The following is a 16,205-nucleotide window of genomic DNA, read 5'->3' on the forward strand; positions in this document are numbered from 1 at the left end:
GGTGAGGAGAATGGGCCGAGAGGGGCCTGGGGTGAGGCGAATGGGCCGAGAGGCCTGGGGGTGAGGAGAATGGGCCGAGAGGGGCTGGGGTGAGGAGAATGGGCCGAGAGGCCTGGGGGTGAGGAGAATGGGCTGAGAGGCCTGGGGGTGAGGAGAATGGGCCGAGGGGCCTGGGGTGAAGAGAATGGGCCGAGAGGCCTGGGGGTGAGGAGAATGGGCCGAGAGGCCTGGGGTGAAGAGAATGGGCCGAGAGGCCTGGGGGTGAGAAGAATGGGCCGAGAGGCCTGGGGGGAGGAGAATAGCCAGGAGTGACATGCCGGTGTGTGGGGGGGGAGGGGGAAGTAATGAACTACAACCCCCAGGATGCCGCGCGGCGCGGGGCGGGGCGGCGCAGGCGCAGTGGGCGGCGCGTGGCCCAGTGAGGGGGGGGCAGGGTGAGAGGAGCCGGCGCGGGGGCCGCCGGGACAGGGCCCGCACTCTCCGCCATATTGGAATCGGTTCGGATCCTGTCAGAGAGAGAGAGCCGGGCCGGAGCGGCTCTCACAACTCACCTCACCCCCACTCCCTCCTCCCCACCACCACCGGCAGAAACCTCGCAACTATAGCCTCAAAGGGAAGGGCGGGAGAAGGGGAAAAGAAACACAAGACAGACAGACAGAGAGGGTGTGTGTGTGTGTAAAGGAAAGAAGAAGCCCCTTCAAAAAAAAAAGAGGAGACGATCTCCCCCTTCCTCCTAACACCCAGCCTTCAGCATCCGGCTTGGATCCAGCCATCTCCTCCCCTCCCCATCCCCCTTTCACACCACCACCGCCGAGTCTGAGAAAAAAAATGAGTCCGGCCGACGCCAAGCGAGCGAAAAGGAGGAAAAATAAGCGGGGCGGCGGCAAGACGGTGAGCCGTCAACAAAAAGCCTTGACGCCTTCGTCCAGCAATGGGAGCAGCGGCGGAGGAGGCGGCGGGACCAACGGCACCTTACACGGGGAGGTAAATCATGGGATGATGATGATGATGGGTTGTGGGGGGCATTGGATATCTGTGTCTCTCTCTTTATAAATGTATAATGTCCGTCGACACCCGTTTCTAGAACAAAAAAAACCCCAGCCGGTGTGGCAGCCGAGACATACACACACCCAGAGGGAGAGGGACATGTAAAGGGCGTTGTAAACTCAGCCTCGGTCTCTAGGCCTTTGGTACCTGCAACTCCAAACCCTTCAACTCCAAGATAAGATCCTTCACAATTTAAAACAATGAAACCCCCCCCCCCCTCACTTCCCCCAACTAGGCGCAAGTTACATCTATTTAATACATTGAGTGCACCCTTGTAACCAACTTGAGACATCCCCCCTCTTTAACACACATACACAAAGTACTTTGTTGCACTATTATATATCCATAGAATATATTCATGAATTCCCCCCCCCCCCCCCCCGCAAATCCCATCCCATCCCAAGCTTTTGAGAGGTGCAGTCTGATCATCTCTTAATTTCATATGGTTTTAATTTGTGGACCGTATTAATTTTTAGGTTTACATGCACGCATGATATTTTTTACAATTCAAGAGTGGTTTATTTGGATTTATGTGCTTTCTGTTGTCTTTTCTCATCTGTGTTTCAGGTGTGTTTATTTTTCCTTTGATTGAGCAGTGTTGTTTTGATGGTAGTATATATAGTACTACCAGAATGGTACCCGGACTTCAAGGGTTAAGTTGCAAGGAGAGATTACCCAAATTAGAGTTGTATCCCCAATAATTTAGAAGGTTAAGCAGTGGTCTGATCGAAGTTTTCAAGATATTAGGCGGAACAGATAGGGTAAGGGAGAAATGATTTCCGCTGGTTGGGGATTCTAGGACTAGGGGGGCATAGTGTAAAAATTAGAGCCAGACCTTTCAGGGGTGAAATTAGGAAACACTTCCGGCAGAAGTTTGGAACTCTCTTTTGCAAACGGCAATTGATGCTAGATCAATGATTTAATTTTAATCTGAGATTGATAGATTTTTGTTTACCAAAGGTATTAAGGGATATGGGCCAAAGACGGGTATATGGAGTTAGACCACAGATCAGCGATGAATAGCGGAACAGGCTCGAGGGGCTAAATGGCCTATTCCTATGTATGGGGAATTGCATTTAGAAAAATGATGTCTTTTATTTCACATAACTACAGTATACTCTCATCTCGGGAATGCTTATTGTGGCCATTTCAGTGCTACTTTGGAGGAAACTGCTTTAGAGGAAAAACTAATTGTCAAATTTGGTGTTGTCGGGTGCAGAATATAGATTTTTAAGGAAGATTTTTGCAAAGAAAAGCATTGCACCAAGACTACTGGCAATACAACCCCTTATCAACATTATTATGGGCAGTAAAATGTCGGTCAATCAAATTTACAAAGTGATTGAAGCACGCACTGTTGTCTGGCAGTGTTTACTTTAAACTTCTAACAGATCTTGGCAGAAGATGACTCTTTCTAATGGGAACTCCGGTTTCATACACCAAGTCGACTTTTTGTGTGTAATTTTGATCTTGAGGAAAGTTGTATTCCTGGTCGATTTTTCCAAGTTCGAAATAAGTGATCCATGTCTAACAAAAAGTAGCCTAACGAGCACTGTGCTGTGATTTTAGAAATGGAGAGAGAAGTAAAACTGTAATAGGCAATAATTGCCAATGAGCCAAAGGAGGAGACATTAGAAGAGGTGACTAAAAGCTTGGTCAGAGAGGTAGGCTTTGAAGAGGGTCTTCAAGGAGGACAGAGTCAGAGACATAGGGAGGGAATTCCAGAGCTTAGGGCCTAGAGTGACTGCTGCAGGTGTAGGGATGCGTAAGATGCCAGAGTTGGAGGAACACAGAGTTCTTAGAGAGTTGTGGAGATAGGGAGGGGGGGGCGATGCCATGGAGGGATTTGAACACGAGGATGAGAATTTTAAATTTGCGGTGGACTGGGAGACAATGTAGGCCATCGAGCACAGGGATGTTGGGCGAATGGGACTTGGTGCCAGTTCGGATGCGGGCAGCAGAGTTTTGGATGAGCTCAGGTTTATGGAAGATGCAAGGCTGGCCATTGGAACAGTCGTACCTGGAGGTAACAAAGGCATGAATGAGGGTTTCAGCAGCAGATGGGCTGAGCGGGGATGGGTGATGTTACGGAGGTGGAAGCAGGTGATCTTTGTAATGGCGAAGTCGATGAGCTTCGGTTTAAGTATCGTGGATTTGCTCATGGCAGTCCAGACATTTCCTACCTTTTAAAGTAGCAATAGTTCAGGTTACAAAATAACTAAAACCGAATTTGTTTTTCGTGTTGACTATTTGTTGCAGCTTCCCTCTATATTCATTGCAAACAATCTCTTTGGAAAAAGTCAATCTTTCATTTCTGAAATGGTCTTATAGACATATAAACATCTACAACCTATTCACTTCGGAAGTTATTTAGTATATCACCCCCCCCCCCCCCCCCCCTGCCCGCCCCACCGGCAGTCTCCAATAGTTTGTGTACAGTATATTAGAAATGACATAAGTTCATGCCCTAACATAGAATGGTTGAATAGTTATTTTGCCTAAATGCCTTCACTTACGTTTGACATTTTATATTCTATTTTGATATTTGGACCCTAATAATTTCTTAAGTTAGATGAGCCATGAAAACCTACCTTTTGCCATGAGTTTCCTTTGTTAATTCTGCTTAAACCGGTTTATTGAGCATGTTTCCCTATTTCGGTCAATTGAGAGATGAGGCACTTGATTTGGAGCATTTTGTGTAATTTTTAACTTGCGTAATTTAATAAATATCTGTACATTTTGTGTATATATGTATATTGGGGCTGTTATTGGATAGCTACATCAGCTTTTGCTAATATAAATTGTTGAGTGCACAGATAAACGGAAACTGGTGTATGATGTAAAGCAACAAAGAAGCTCTATGATTTTTAGAGCCACGAGATCCTTCTGCAAGGCGGGTGAGCTTTTCGCAGGTGTGCTGCGAAATAGAGAATTTAAAATGGGGGGGGGAAATAAACTATGCTGGAAAAGTTTCCATTTGCCTGGTTTTGCTTCTGGTGGATTGAAGAATTGCTTGTTTGATCAGGGAACCAGTCAATTACCATAGTGCTGTACATTACCAGAAATCCTGTTGTGTAGAATGTGTACTTGTGGCTGGCTAGTTGCAACAGCCATTTCATGTTAATGGGACAGTGTGGCTAATTGAAATCACTTTGGTTGACTAGTTATCATTTTAAGATTTAAATTCGGGATCTGGGAATCGGATAGCTCCCAAAATTACAAAAAACTTCAAAATAATTTATTCAGATATCTGAAGCTGACTTTCAAAGATTAGTGTAGATAGTTTATGTATTAGAATGTTCATTGTCAATCTAAGTGCCTGCATCATATTGTCATTTTTCAGATGGCACTCACTCATGTTCAGTACTTGTATGTGCATTTAAAGGTTTAAATGGTACAGATCAGCCATGATCTGCTTGAATGGCGGAGCAGGCTCGAGGGGCTGAATGGCCGACTCCTGTTCTTGTGTTTGAAAAGACCACTTTTGAATGTGAGGTACTCACAGAATCACAGAAACGCCACAGTGCAGATAGAGGCCATTTCGGCCCATCGAGCCTGCACCGACACATATCCCACCCGATCCCCGTAACCCCTACACCAACACATATCCCACCCTATCCCCGTAACCCCACGTATTTAATCCCCCAAACACTAAGGGTCAATTTATCATAGCCAATCAACCTAACCCGCACATCTTTGGACTGTGGGAGGAAACCGGAGCACCCGGAGGAAACCCACGCAAACACGGGGAGAATGTGCAAACTCCACACAGACAGTCGCCCGAGGCCGGATTCGAACCCGGGTCCCTGGCGCTGTGAGGCAACGGTGCTAACCACTATGCCACCGTGCTGCCGTACTGTGATTTTACAATACTCTGTGTGGTTTGAACATAAATATCAACAGAAACTCTTGGCTATTTTGATTGGTATTTCTAATATTACTGGTGGCTTCTATGTAATTTTCTGACCAAAATAGCGGTGTTATGAAACTAGCTTAGTTTCTTTAACTCTGAAAGATCACATCCGCAACAAGAATTCTTGCCTGTGCGTTATGTTGGTTTGCTCGGAAAGACAGTCAAGTAACGTAATAATGTTACACCGCAGCGCTTGCTCTGTGATGATGCTGTTCAAATCGAGCGTTTTGTTCCTTTCCACGCTTCAATTTTCCGATTGCCATGGAAGGAGTTCAGCGAAGATTCACCAGGCTGATACCTGGGATGGCAGGAATGATGTATGAGGAGAGATTGGGTCGATTGGGCTTGTACTCGCTGGAGTTTAGAAGAATGAGAGGGGATCTCATTGAAACTTATAAAATTCTGACAGGACTAGATGCAGAAAGGATGTTCTCGATGGTCGGGGAGTCCAGAACCAGGGGTCACAGTCTAAGGATAAGGGGTAAGCCATTTAGGACAGAAATGAGGAGGAATTTCTTCACCCAGAGAGTGGTGAACCTGTGGAATTCTCTGCCGCAGAAGGCAGTAGAGGAATATATTTAATGAATTGGCAAGAAGGAGTTAGATATATTTCTTAAGGCTAAAGGGATCAAGGGATATGGGGAGAAAGTAGGGACGGGGTACTGAATTTGGATGATCAGCCATGATCGCATTGAATGGCGGAGCAGGCTCGAGGGGCCGAATGGCCTACTCCTGCTCCTATCTTCTGTGTTTCTATGATTGTACCAACAAAGTTAATGCATCAGAAGAAACCAGTCTATTTATCACAAAATGCTGTATATATTTGAAATAACTTCATTCCATCATGTCAGCCGTGGCTCAGTGGACAGCACTCTTGCCTCCGAGTCAGAAGGTCGTGGGTTCAATCCCACCCCAGAGACTCGAGCACAAAAATCGAGGCAGACACTCCAGTACAGTGCTGAGGGAGTGCTGCACTGTCGGAGGTGCCGTCTTTCGGATGAATGGTTAAACTGAGGCCCCATCTAGTGTCTCTGGTGGATGTAAAAGATCCCATGTCCCTATTTCAAAGAAGAGCAGGGATGTCCTGGCCAATATTTATCCCTCATCCAACATAACAAAAACAGATTATCTGGTCATTATTACATTGCTATTTGAGGGAGTTCGCTGTGCCAAATTAGCTGCAGCGTTTCCTACATTACAAAAGTGACTACACTTCAATTGGATGTAAAGCACTTTGGGATGTCCTGAGGTCATGAAAGGTGCTATATAAATGCAAGTCTTTCGCTTATTGCAGTACCATGTGCAGTTTTGGGAACTTCAGGATAGGTGCCATGGAAAAGGCGCATGATACGGGAAAATTTAGGGTTGTATTCACTGAAGCCGAGGAAGTTATTGGGGGGGGCGGGGGGAAGCTAATAGAAGTGTTGAAAATTGAGAGGATTTTAGAGGGAAAAGAGTGAAAGCTAATTTTCACTGGCTGGTGGTTCAGTAACAATAGGGCATAAAACCAGGATTTGTACAGAAGCATAAAGGGGGAGGTCAGAAGAAATAAGAACATAGGAATTAGGAGCAGGAGTCGGCCATATGGCACCTGGAGCCTTCCCCACCATTCAATAAGAACATGGCTGATCATCTACCTCAACTCCACTTCCCCGCCCTAACCCCATATCCCTTGATCCCCTTAGTTTCCAAAAATCTATAGATCAGTCTTGAATATACTCAACGACTGAGCATCTACAGCCTTCGAGTAGAGAATTCCAAAGGTTTACAACCCTTTGAGTGAAGAAATTTCTCCTCCTTACAACAGTGACTACACTTCAAAAGAACTTCATTGGCTGTAAAGCGCTTTAAGATGTCCTGAGGCCATGAAAGACGCTACAGGAAACTCTTTTTACCGGCATCTAAATAACCGGAAAAATCTCCTTAACTGGCAAAATTCAGGAGTAGGTTCAGGTAAGTTTTGCTTCATATTAGTGGCCGTGTAACCAGGGTTCCTGGATCTGTGGCCGTGTAACCGGGGTTCCTGCACCTGTTGCCATGCAACAGGGACGCCTAGATCTGTGGCCGTGTAACCGGGGTTCCTGCACCTGTTGCCATGCAACAGGGACGCCTGAATCTGTGGCCGTGTAACCGGGGTTCCTGCACCTGTTGCCATGCAACAGGGACGCCTGAATCTGTGGCCGTGTAACCGGGGTTCCTGCACCTGTTGCCATGCAACAGGGACGCCTAGATCTGTGGCCGTGTAACCGGGGTTCCTGCACCTGTTGCCATGCAACAGGGACGCCTGAATCTGTGGCCGTGTAACCGGGGTTCCTGCACCTGTTGCCATGCAACAGGGACGCTTGAATCTGTGGCCGTGTAACCGGGGTTCCTGCACCTGTTGCCATGCAACAGGGACGCCTAGATCTGTGGTCGTGTACGGGGCTCTTGTACCTTAGTAAGTATACCTCTCTGTAATCCGGACTTTTTGATCAACCGGCACCCCGTCGGTGCCGGATAAAAAAAGAGTTTCATCTCAGTCCTAAATGACCGACCCCTTATCCTGAGACTATGACCCCTAGTTCTAGACTCTCCAGCCAGGGGAAACATGTATTCACTCAAAAGGTTTATTCGTATATAGAATCGCAAGTAGTTAATGAAGTAGAGTCAGTTATCATATTAAAGAGGGAATTAGCTAAATGTTTGAAGAATATCAAAGGGTACAGGGAAAGAGTGGAGAAACGGGATTAGAATAGTAACCTCCGATGATAAGCTAGCATTGGGATTGGTACAATGGGGCAAATGACCTGCGCTGAAATTTCTGTTCGTCGGTGTGTAACTCTCCAATTCTGACTGCCAGGACATGCATTTATGAAGTGGCACTGCTCTCTTGGAGAACAATAGTGTCGGATGCCTTATAGAAATGAACTGAACTCACTTAACACATACACTCTTGTTACCTAGAATTGTCCCTCAATTAAATATGAAGGCAATAATTATACCTTGTGGTTAGATTAACTCATTGATTCTAATTAGGGATAATATCCTCATCTGAGCTTTTGCCACATTCTGCTGCTGGGTACCTCAAGACGTCGAGTTGATGTAATTTTGTGAATCTTTCTGTTTCAATTTAACTGGAGGCTAATAATTCGGGGGGGAAATAAAGTCGCTCAATGTGTCGGACAACAATGAAAGTGAAAATACAGTAGCGTTCAGTTTCACGGTAAAAATGGAAAGTCCTCATGCTCTGCAAGAAATTCCCATGCAAGCCCTGTCATTTGAACTCAAAACTGGACTTGTTACATTTTTAGGTTTACAAAAACCATGTGCTGAATAGGTATGGTGGTGATCCATCAGTGAGAAACCTTCAGAAACGTGGAACCTGCATCACGGCCAGCTTTATTGCTCCTTCACTGTTCTCACTTTGCCGCACTTGGTAGAGCTGCCATGTAACCAATCGAATCCAATTTAAAAATAGTATACTGTAAGGAGGGTTGTACTTCAGTCATGTGGTTTTATATCCTCCGAAGTCTTGTCTCTTACAGGTGCACAAAGGGAAGTTATATGCAGGTACAGCAAGCAATTAGGAAAGCAAATGGTATGTTAACTTTTGTGACAAAGGCATTAGAGTAAAGAAGTCTTACTACAATTATACAGGGCATTGGTGAGGCCACACCTGGAGTAGTGTGTACAGTTCTGGTCTCCTTACCTAAGGAAAGACATACTTGCCTTGGAGGGAGTGCAGTGAAGGTTCACTAGACTGGTTCCTGGCATGAGGGGATTGCCCTATGAGAGATTGAGTAGACTCGGCCTATATTCTTTAGAGTTTGGAAGAATGAGAGGTGATCTAATTGAAATGTATATAATTCTTAAGGGGCTTGACGCTGTTAATGCTGGGAAAATGTTTCCCCTGGCTGGGGAACCTAGAACACGGGGTCACAGCCACCGAATAAGGGGTCGGCCATTTTGGACTGAGATGAGACATTTCTTCACTCAAAGGGTTGTGAATCTTTGGAATTTTCTACCCCAGAGAGCTGTGGATGCTCAGTCGTCAAGTATATTCAAGACAGAGAGCGATACATTTTTGGGAACAAAGGGAATTAAGGGATATGGGGATAGTGCGGAAAGGTGGGGTTGAGGTAGAAGATCAACCATGATTTTGTTGAATGACGGAGCAGGCTTGAAGGGCCAAATGGCCGACTCCTGCTCCTATTTCTTATATCACAGAATATGGGAACATAGGATTGTCCAGGATGGAAGGGAGGGAGAAACCATTGCACTCCATTCATGGTCTCAATGTTTTAAAACAAAATCCAAACTGTACTTTGCCTCTTGCATTTCTCAACTGCTTTCAACAAAATATACTTTGTCCTCAGTTTTCCCCCCCCGATTCCCTCCTGTTGTGGCTGCCCTAAACCACGTCGTCTTACTCAGCAGAGACTGTGCGTGGTCTAAGCTCTGACCTCACTCTGACTGCCGGCAGTGCTAATCCTTTGACAGGTGGCTCAGCTCATCTGCTGAAACTCTCACCCATGCCATTGTTGTCTCTAGACTCGACTATTCCAGTGCTCGCCTGGCCGACCTCCCACCTTGCACCCCCACCCCCCCCAAACACGTAAACTTGAGCTCGTCCAAAACTCTGCTGCCCGTATCCTAAAATTAACTATTATTCAGCACGTGACATCTGTTCACCCATGTGCTCACTGACCGACATTGGCTCCCGGTCCTCCAAATCTTTGATTTAAAAATTCTCAACCTTGTTTTCAAATCCCTCCATTGCCTCACCCCTATCTCTGTAACCTCCTCCAGCCCTACAAACCCCCGAGATCTCTGCACTCTTGCACATCCCCAATTTTTCATTACTCCACCATTGGCAAACGCTCCTTCAGCTGCCTCGGCTCGAAGCTCTGGAATTCCCTCCCTAAACCCCTCTGCCTTGCTCTCCTCCTCTAAGATGATTCTTTATACTAAGCTTTTGGTCACCTGTCCTAATGTCTCCTTATGTGGCCTGGTGTCAGATTTGATTGGTAACGTCCTTGGGACATTTTATTACATTAAAGGTGCTATATAAATGTGAGTTGCTGAAGCCTATTTGTTGTGATGTAGGCGCTATGTAGCTGTTCTGTGGCCTAACCGTTTGAGAGGAACATCGAGTAAGAACAGCGATTGGTCCTTGCCAGTGGAAAGTCATGTCATGTTCTCTGCTTATGGAGCTGTGGTGGCAGCGGCAGTGACTGCATGGAAGTTATTAACTCAACATGTCCCACCCTTCCATACCAAGGAACAAGCGTGGAGATTGGTGGTATTGAGTGTCTCGGAACAGCTGTGCATTTAAACTAAAATGAGGAAATGAATGCTTGGGTCCGTTGAACACTTGGATACTATCTATGCCGTGGATATATTTAATGTAATTTTTGTTTTTTTTGGCAGTTAAAGTATTTAACATTCCTCTGTATTAATTTTCTTAATAAACGGAGTATAGTTGTGCAATATATGCCCTACCCACACCCCTTCACGTCAACTGTGTTTTTCTAGATGTCCTTCTAGACTGGATTGCACATTGAAGAGATCTCTGTATTGAGAAGTGAATAAGCTTTACAAATGTGCTAAATGCTGGAATGCAAAACATTGACTGTTTGAGCCGGCTTTTAGGCCAGCTGAATTGACTAATATCAGGGCTCTGATGACTTTTAGGGAAAGAAATCTGCCGTCCTTACCCGGTTTGGCCTCTGTGACTCAAGGCCCACAGCAATGTGGTTGACTCTTAGCTGCCCCTCTGAAATGGCCTAGCAAGCCACTCAGTTGTCAAGAAAGGGGCTCACCACCACCTTCTCGAGGGCAATTAGGGATGGGCAATAAATGCTGGCATTGCCAGCGATGCCCACATCTTGTGAATGAATAAAACCAAAGCCTGACCGTGTTTTGAAATACCAGCTAGGAGACTTGAGTTTGACTTGCGGATATTTTACTGCCAGACCGTCTGATGGGAAGGTTTTACTGCTGGACTGATTGTGACTGAGGGGAAAGTGGCTGGAGGGTAATGGGTGTTGGCTCTCCTCATACCGCTTAGGTGTCACTCTGGGCAAGTTGACTCTGGAGGAGTATTGATGTCTGCTGAGAAAAGGGGACGAGCTAGGGTGAAATGATGGGAAATTAGCTATTGTTTTATTTAAACTAGTGGGAAGCAGTTGGGGAGGGGGTTAACACACCATCCTTTCACTTCAAGGACCTGGATTTGAATCCAGCTCAGACTGGTGGGCCATGGTTTAATCGCTCTGTTGGCAGTAAAGGTCCTGAAATGAGGATGTACAGTCTGAATCTCATTAAAACTGTCAGCTGTGGCTCAATGGATAGCGTTCTCGCCTCTGAGGCAGAAGGTTGTTGGTTCAAGTCCCACTCCAGAGACTGGAGCACGAAAATCTAGGCCGACACTTCAGTGCAGTAATGAGGGAGTTAAATCGACATCTGCCCTCTCGGGTGAACGTAGAAGATCCCAAGGTACTATTTCAAAGAAGAGCTGTGGAGTTATCCCTGGCATTCTGGTCAATATTTATCCCTCAACCAATGTTGCTAAAACAGATTTATCTGGTCATTCTCTCATTGCTGTTTGTGGGGCCTTGCTGTGCGCAAATTGGCTGCAGTGTTTTTTTACATTACAACAGTGACTACGCTTCAAAAGTACAGTACTTCATTGGTTGTAAAGTGCTTTGGGACGTCCTGAGGTCGTGAAAGGCGCTATATAAATGCAAGCCTTTCTTTCCCATTCCCAGAATACAAAACTGCCATGAATTTGACACCAATCTCGCTTAGTGTGGCCGCAAAGATGGCGAGCAGTAGGAACTTGTATAGTATGGAATGCTCTATTGAGGTTGCAGCAGTGCCAAGGGAGCTTTAGTCTGCATCGAACCTGTGTTGAATTTGACCTAGGAGTGTTTGAGGCTACAACTATGCATTTGATCATCTAACTCAGTGGGACTGGACTGGGTCCTTTCTATTCTGTACCACTCTATCACACTAAAGTGTATTTATCCACAGACCCATTAGGGAGGCTCTAAAAACGTTCTGTAACATGGTTAATGCTCTTTGTAATGACTACTTTTGAATGGATCACTACATGATGTGTTTTAGCAGAGTAAAGCAGCTGAATCCATGCTTGTACTATATTTGCTGCCTGATCCATATTTATCAGCATTGGGCTTTATCCTGGCACAGTATAACAATAATAATATACGTGCAGGGAAAATACAGGGATTTAGAAATAATTTGAACAAAACGAGTTCTTTGATGAATTAACGGAGAGGGTTGATGTTGTGTATATGGACTTTAAAAGTCGCTTGATGAAGTACTATAATAGCAAAATTGAAGCCCATGGGATTAAAGGGGCAGTGGTTGCGCGGATATGAAATTGGTTAAGGGACAAAGCCGATAGCAGTGGAATGGTTGTTTTTCAGACTGGAGGGAAGTGCGCAGTAGTGTCCTGTGTCTCCTCCGCCCCCCCATCCCGGCGTTCGGACCACTGCCCTTTTTGATAAATATTAATGACCTGGACTTGGGTAAACGGGGCATAATTTCAAAGTTTGCAGATGACACGAAACTCGGAAATGTAGTCAACAGTGAGGCGGATCGTAACACACTTCAGTAGTACGTAGACTGGTAAAATGGGCTGACACATGGCAGATGAAATTTAACGCAGAGAAGTGTGAAGTGATTAATTTTGGTTTGAAGAATGAGGAGAGGCAATATAAACTAAATGGTAAAATTTTAAAGGGGGTGCAGGAACAGAGCGACCTGGGGGTGTATGTACCCAAGTCTTTGAAAGTGGCAGGACAAATTGAGAAGGCTGGTGAGGCATACGGGATCCATGCCTTTATAAATCGAGGCATAGAGTGCAAAAGCAAGGGAGATATATTAAAACACTGGAGTATTGTGTCCAATTCTGGTCACCACAGTTTAGGAAGGATGTGAAGGCCTTTGAGAGGGTGCAGAGGAGATTTACTGGAATGATTCCAGGGACTTCAATTCTGTGGAGAGACTAGAGAAGCTGGGGTTGTTCTCCTTGGAGCAGAGAAGGTTAAGAGTAGATTTGACAGAGGTGTTCAGAATCATGAAGGGTTTTGATAGAGTAAAAAAGGAGAGACTGTTTCCACTGATGGGACCAGAGGTGACATGGGAGGAAAAAAATGTTTACGCAGCGAATTGTTGTGATCTGGAATGCACTGCCTGAAGGGGTGGTGGAGGCAGAGGCACTCGTAACTTTCGAAAGGGAATTGAATAAATACTTTGAAGGGGAAAACATTCCAGGGCGATGAGAATGAGAGGCGATCTTATTGAAACAAACAAGATTGTGAAGGGGTTGGATCGGGTGGATGCGGGGAAGATGTTCCCGATGATGGGTGAAACTAGAACTAGGGGGCATAGTCTTAGAATAAGGGGCTGCTCTTTCAAAACTGAGATGAGGAGGAACTACTTCACTGAGGGTGGTAGGTCCATGGAATATGCTGCCCCAAAAAGCTGTAGAAGCTACATCATTACATAAATTTAAAACAGAAATAGACAGTTTCCTAGAAGTAAAGGGAATTAAGGGTTACGGGGAGCGGGCAGGAATTTGGACACGAGTCTAGGTTCGGATCGGTCATGGCCCTGTGGGTAGCGGAGCGGGCCCAGGGGCCGTGTAGCCTGATCCTGCTCCTATTTCGTGTGTCTAATTCTGTTAGATTCAGGAGATGGTTCTGTGATAGTGGATTGGCGGTTAGGATCAGATCAGCCATGATCTTATTGAATGGCGGAGCAGGCTCGAGGGGCCGATTGGCCTACTCCTGCTCCTATTTCTTATGTTCTTATGAAAGAGCAGGGGGGAGTGGAACGCATTGGAGAGCTCTTTCAAAGAGCCGGCACAGGCATGATGGACCTAATGGCCTCCGCCTCCTGTGCTTTATGATTCTAACCTCGTTTCCGACATCGTTTTCAAATACCAAAATTGAAAATGCCAAATCATAACATAAGAAATAAGAGCAGGAGTAGGCCGTACAGCCCCTCTCGACCATTTGGTGGGTGATGCTGATCTATTGCATATTTCCACTGTGTCTGTGATTTAACTAACGTTGCAGCCAGTAAATAAGTTTGCAGGTGAATGCAGCACTGTCTTGCACTGCTTTCAATACCTGTGCAACACTGCTGATGTTACATCCTGTTCCTGCTACCGCTCTATTTACCAGATAACAGCGATAACTGCAAACATCCAGTCACTTCACACAGCGGGCAAATTACTCGATGGACCCAGTGATAAGTAACTGTGACTCTCAATCTGCCTTCAATTGGAAGTTCCTATGCAATGAGTTATACACAGGAATGGGCAATAAGTGTTTGGAACAATGCTCTAGCACTTCAGACATACCAATAAAGGATTCTTACTTGAGTGTGCCATAACAGAAAACGTGAGGGCATGTAGCAATACTTTCTCTAAGTCTCTCCTGAAACCGTTTGAAGTTAAAAGGCAGTTAGCTAATAAAGTAGGGGGTGAGGGTGTTGGTCAGATCAGATGTCCTTCGTTGTAAAACTAGCTTATAGCTACCATCCGAATCCCAGGCTTGAACCCGTTCTTAGGCATTTTCCATATGGAAGCTGTGTCCAAGCTTTTATCTTTATAAAGAAAGAAAGACTTGCATCTATATAGCGCCTTTCACGACCACCGGATGTCTCAAAGCGCTTTACAGTCAATGAAGTACTTTTGAAGTGGAGTCGCTGCTGTAACGTGGGAAACGCGGTAGCCAATTTGCGCACAGCAAGCTCCCTCAAACAGCAGTGTGATAATGACCAGATAATCTGTTTTGTTTTTGTTATGTTAGTTGAGGGATAAATATTAGCCAGGACACCGGGGATAACTCGCCTATTCTTCTTCGAAATAGTGCCATGGGATGGATCTTTTACGTCCACCTGAGAGAGCAGACAGGGTTTAACATCTCATCCAAAAGACAGGTCACATAAGTGCATATCACGGAGCCCGAGAGGCCAGATGTAACATCTTTCTATTAATTTGTTAGTATCTCGAGTTGCTGATACTAACAGTTTTTGGGTTCTAATTTAGGAAATTATCCTCCTAATGAGGCAACAGCTCTTTCCAAAAATCGAGGCCCACAAAATGCAAACAGGACAAACCAGAAAATAAAAAACCTTTAAGAGCCAGTAGGACTGAGTTGCCTGTCCTTCAAGGGTTGATTGGCAGAGCATCGGTGCTACATCTGGTCTTCGGGCCATAGGTTGAGCACCCCTGCTCTAAGAATCTTACTTAGTTAAGTACAGCATTGGGTCCAAGTGGGCATTATTCATGTGTATGCCTTGGCAGTTAGTGCTGGTAGACTATTTGAACACGGGGGGGGGGGGGGGGTGCAATTCTTGTGATGTCTTGGCTGTGATCAGTTAACTCAAAGGATTGGGCCTGGTGTGTATGACTCCACCACTCGTTGGATAAGTTATCGAAGCCATCAGGTTGCACCCATTATACTTTGAAGTACTGCAGTAGCTTTCATGGAATACTTCATGTTTGATTTATTCCGTCGTTCTATGCAGGACGAATTGTCCAAAGGAAACGGTCAGAATGCACTAATATATTTCTGGCGTACTGACCTTCCAATTGAAGTTTTAAAAAAAAAATTGAAGAGCCAAAGTGTAGACTTCAGGATAAACCAAGATTGGAAAGTCAAAGAGAAGATGAAATATATCAGGAGGTAATGGTTGGATGAGGCCAAGCTTGGTTTAACATCCTGAAGATTGTTGGTGGAAGGGAAGACTGAAGGAGGCAAGGAGTTCAACAGTTTTGCATTCTTTGGAAAGATTAGTTAGAGTAGGCTTAGACAGTGAGCCTTGATTTCAACAGAGTGGATGGCGGATGGTTGTATAAGATGCATTTGCAGCTTATGAGGAAAGCTCAGAGGCACTGGTCATAGAATTATCAACAAAATGGAGAAAGATCAAACGATTGCAATGATTGGGAAAGGTTTCAGGCTTTTGGTGAGAGAGATTTCCTATTAGACGTGCATTTGCTGTATCCTGTCCAGGAGTGAGAGAAATGCTTCGCAGCATCCAAGTCTTGGACAGACTTGGACTAACATCACAGCTTGTGAAAAGTGATTTGGCTCAGCTTCCATGCTGTCTCTGTGACATGTTGCAAGCCTACAGTAGAAAAGACTTGCATTTACATAGCGACTTGCATGACCTCGGGACGTCCCAAAGTGCTTTGCAGCCAATGAAGTACTTTTGACGTGTAGTC

At 45.3% G+C, this 16,205-nt stretch overlaps 1 protein-coding gene across 3 annotated transcripts in view; it reads left to right on the plus strand.

The window, feature by feature from the left end:
* The first annotated feature begins 452 nt into the window (after positions 1 to 452).
* fam193a (family with sequence similarity 193 member A) overlaps positions 453 to 16,205 on the plus strand; it is a 334,280-nt gene continuing 318,527 nt past the window's right edge. Inside the window, exon 1 of one of the 3 annotated variants that reach the window (XM_085973735.1) lies at positions 453 to 984. In XM_085973735.1, the coding sequence (XP_085829861.1) occupies positions 829 to 984 (156 nt within the window). In that variant the 5' untranslated portion in view covers positions 453 to 828. The remainder of the gene's footprint in view (positions 985 to 16,205) is intronic. The other 2 variants (XM_085973887.1, XM_085973783.1) reach the window with 2 other exon arrangements.

Source organism: Somniosus microcephalus, chromosome 1 (genome assembly GCF_052327205.1).
Source record: "Somniosus microcephalus isolate GS21.2 chromosome 1, FLI_Smic_1.0, whole genome shotgun sequence".
Classification (NCBI taxonomy): domain Eukaryota; kingdom Metazoa; phylum Chordata; class Chondrichthyes; order Squaliformes; family Somniosidae; genus Somniosus; species Somniosus microcephalus.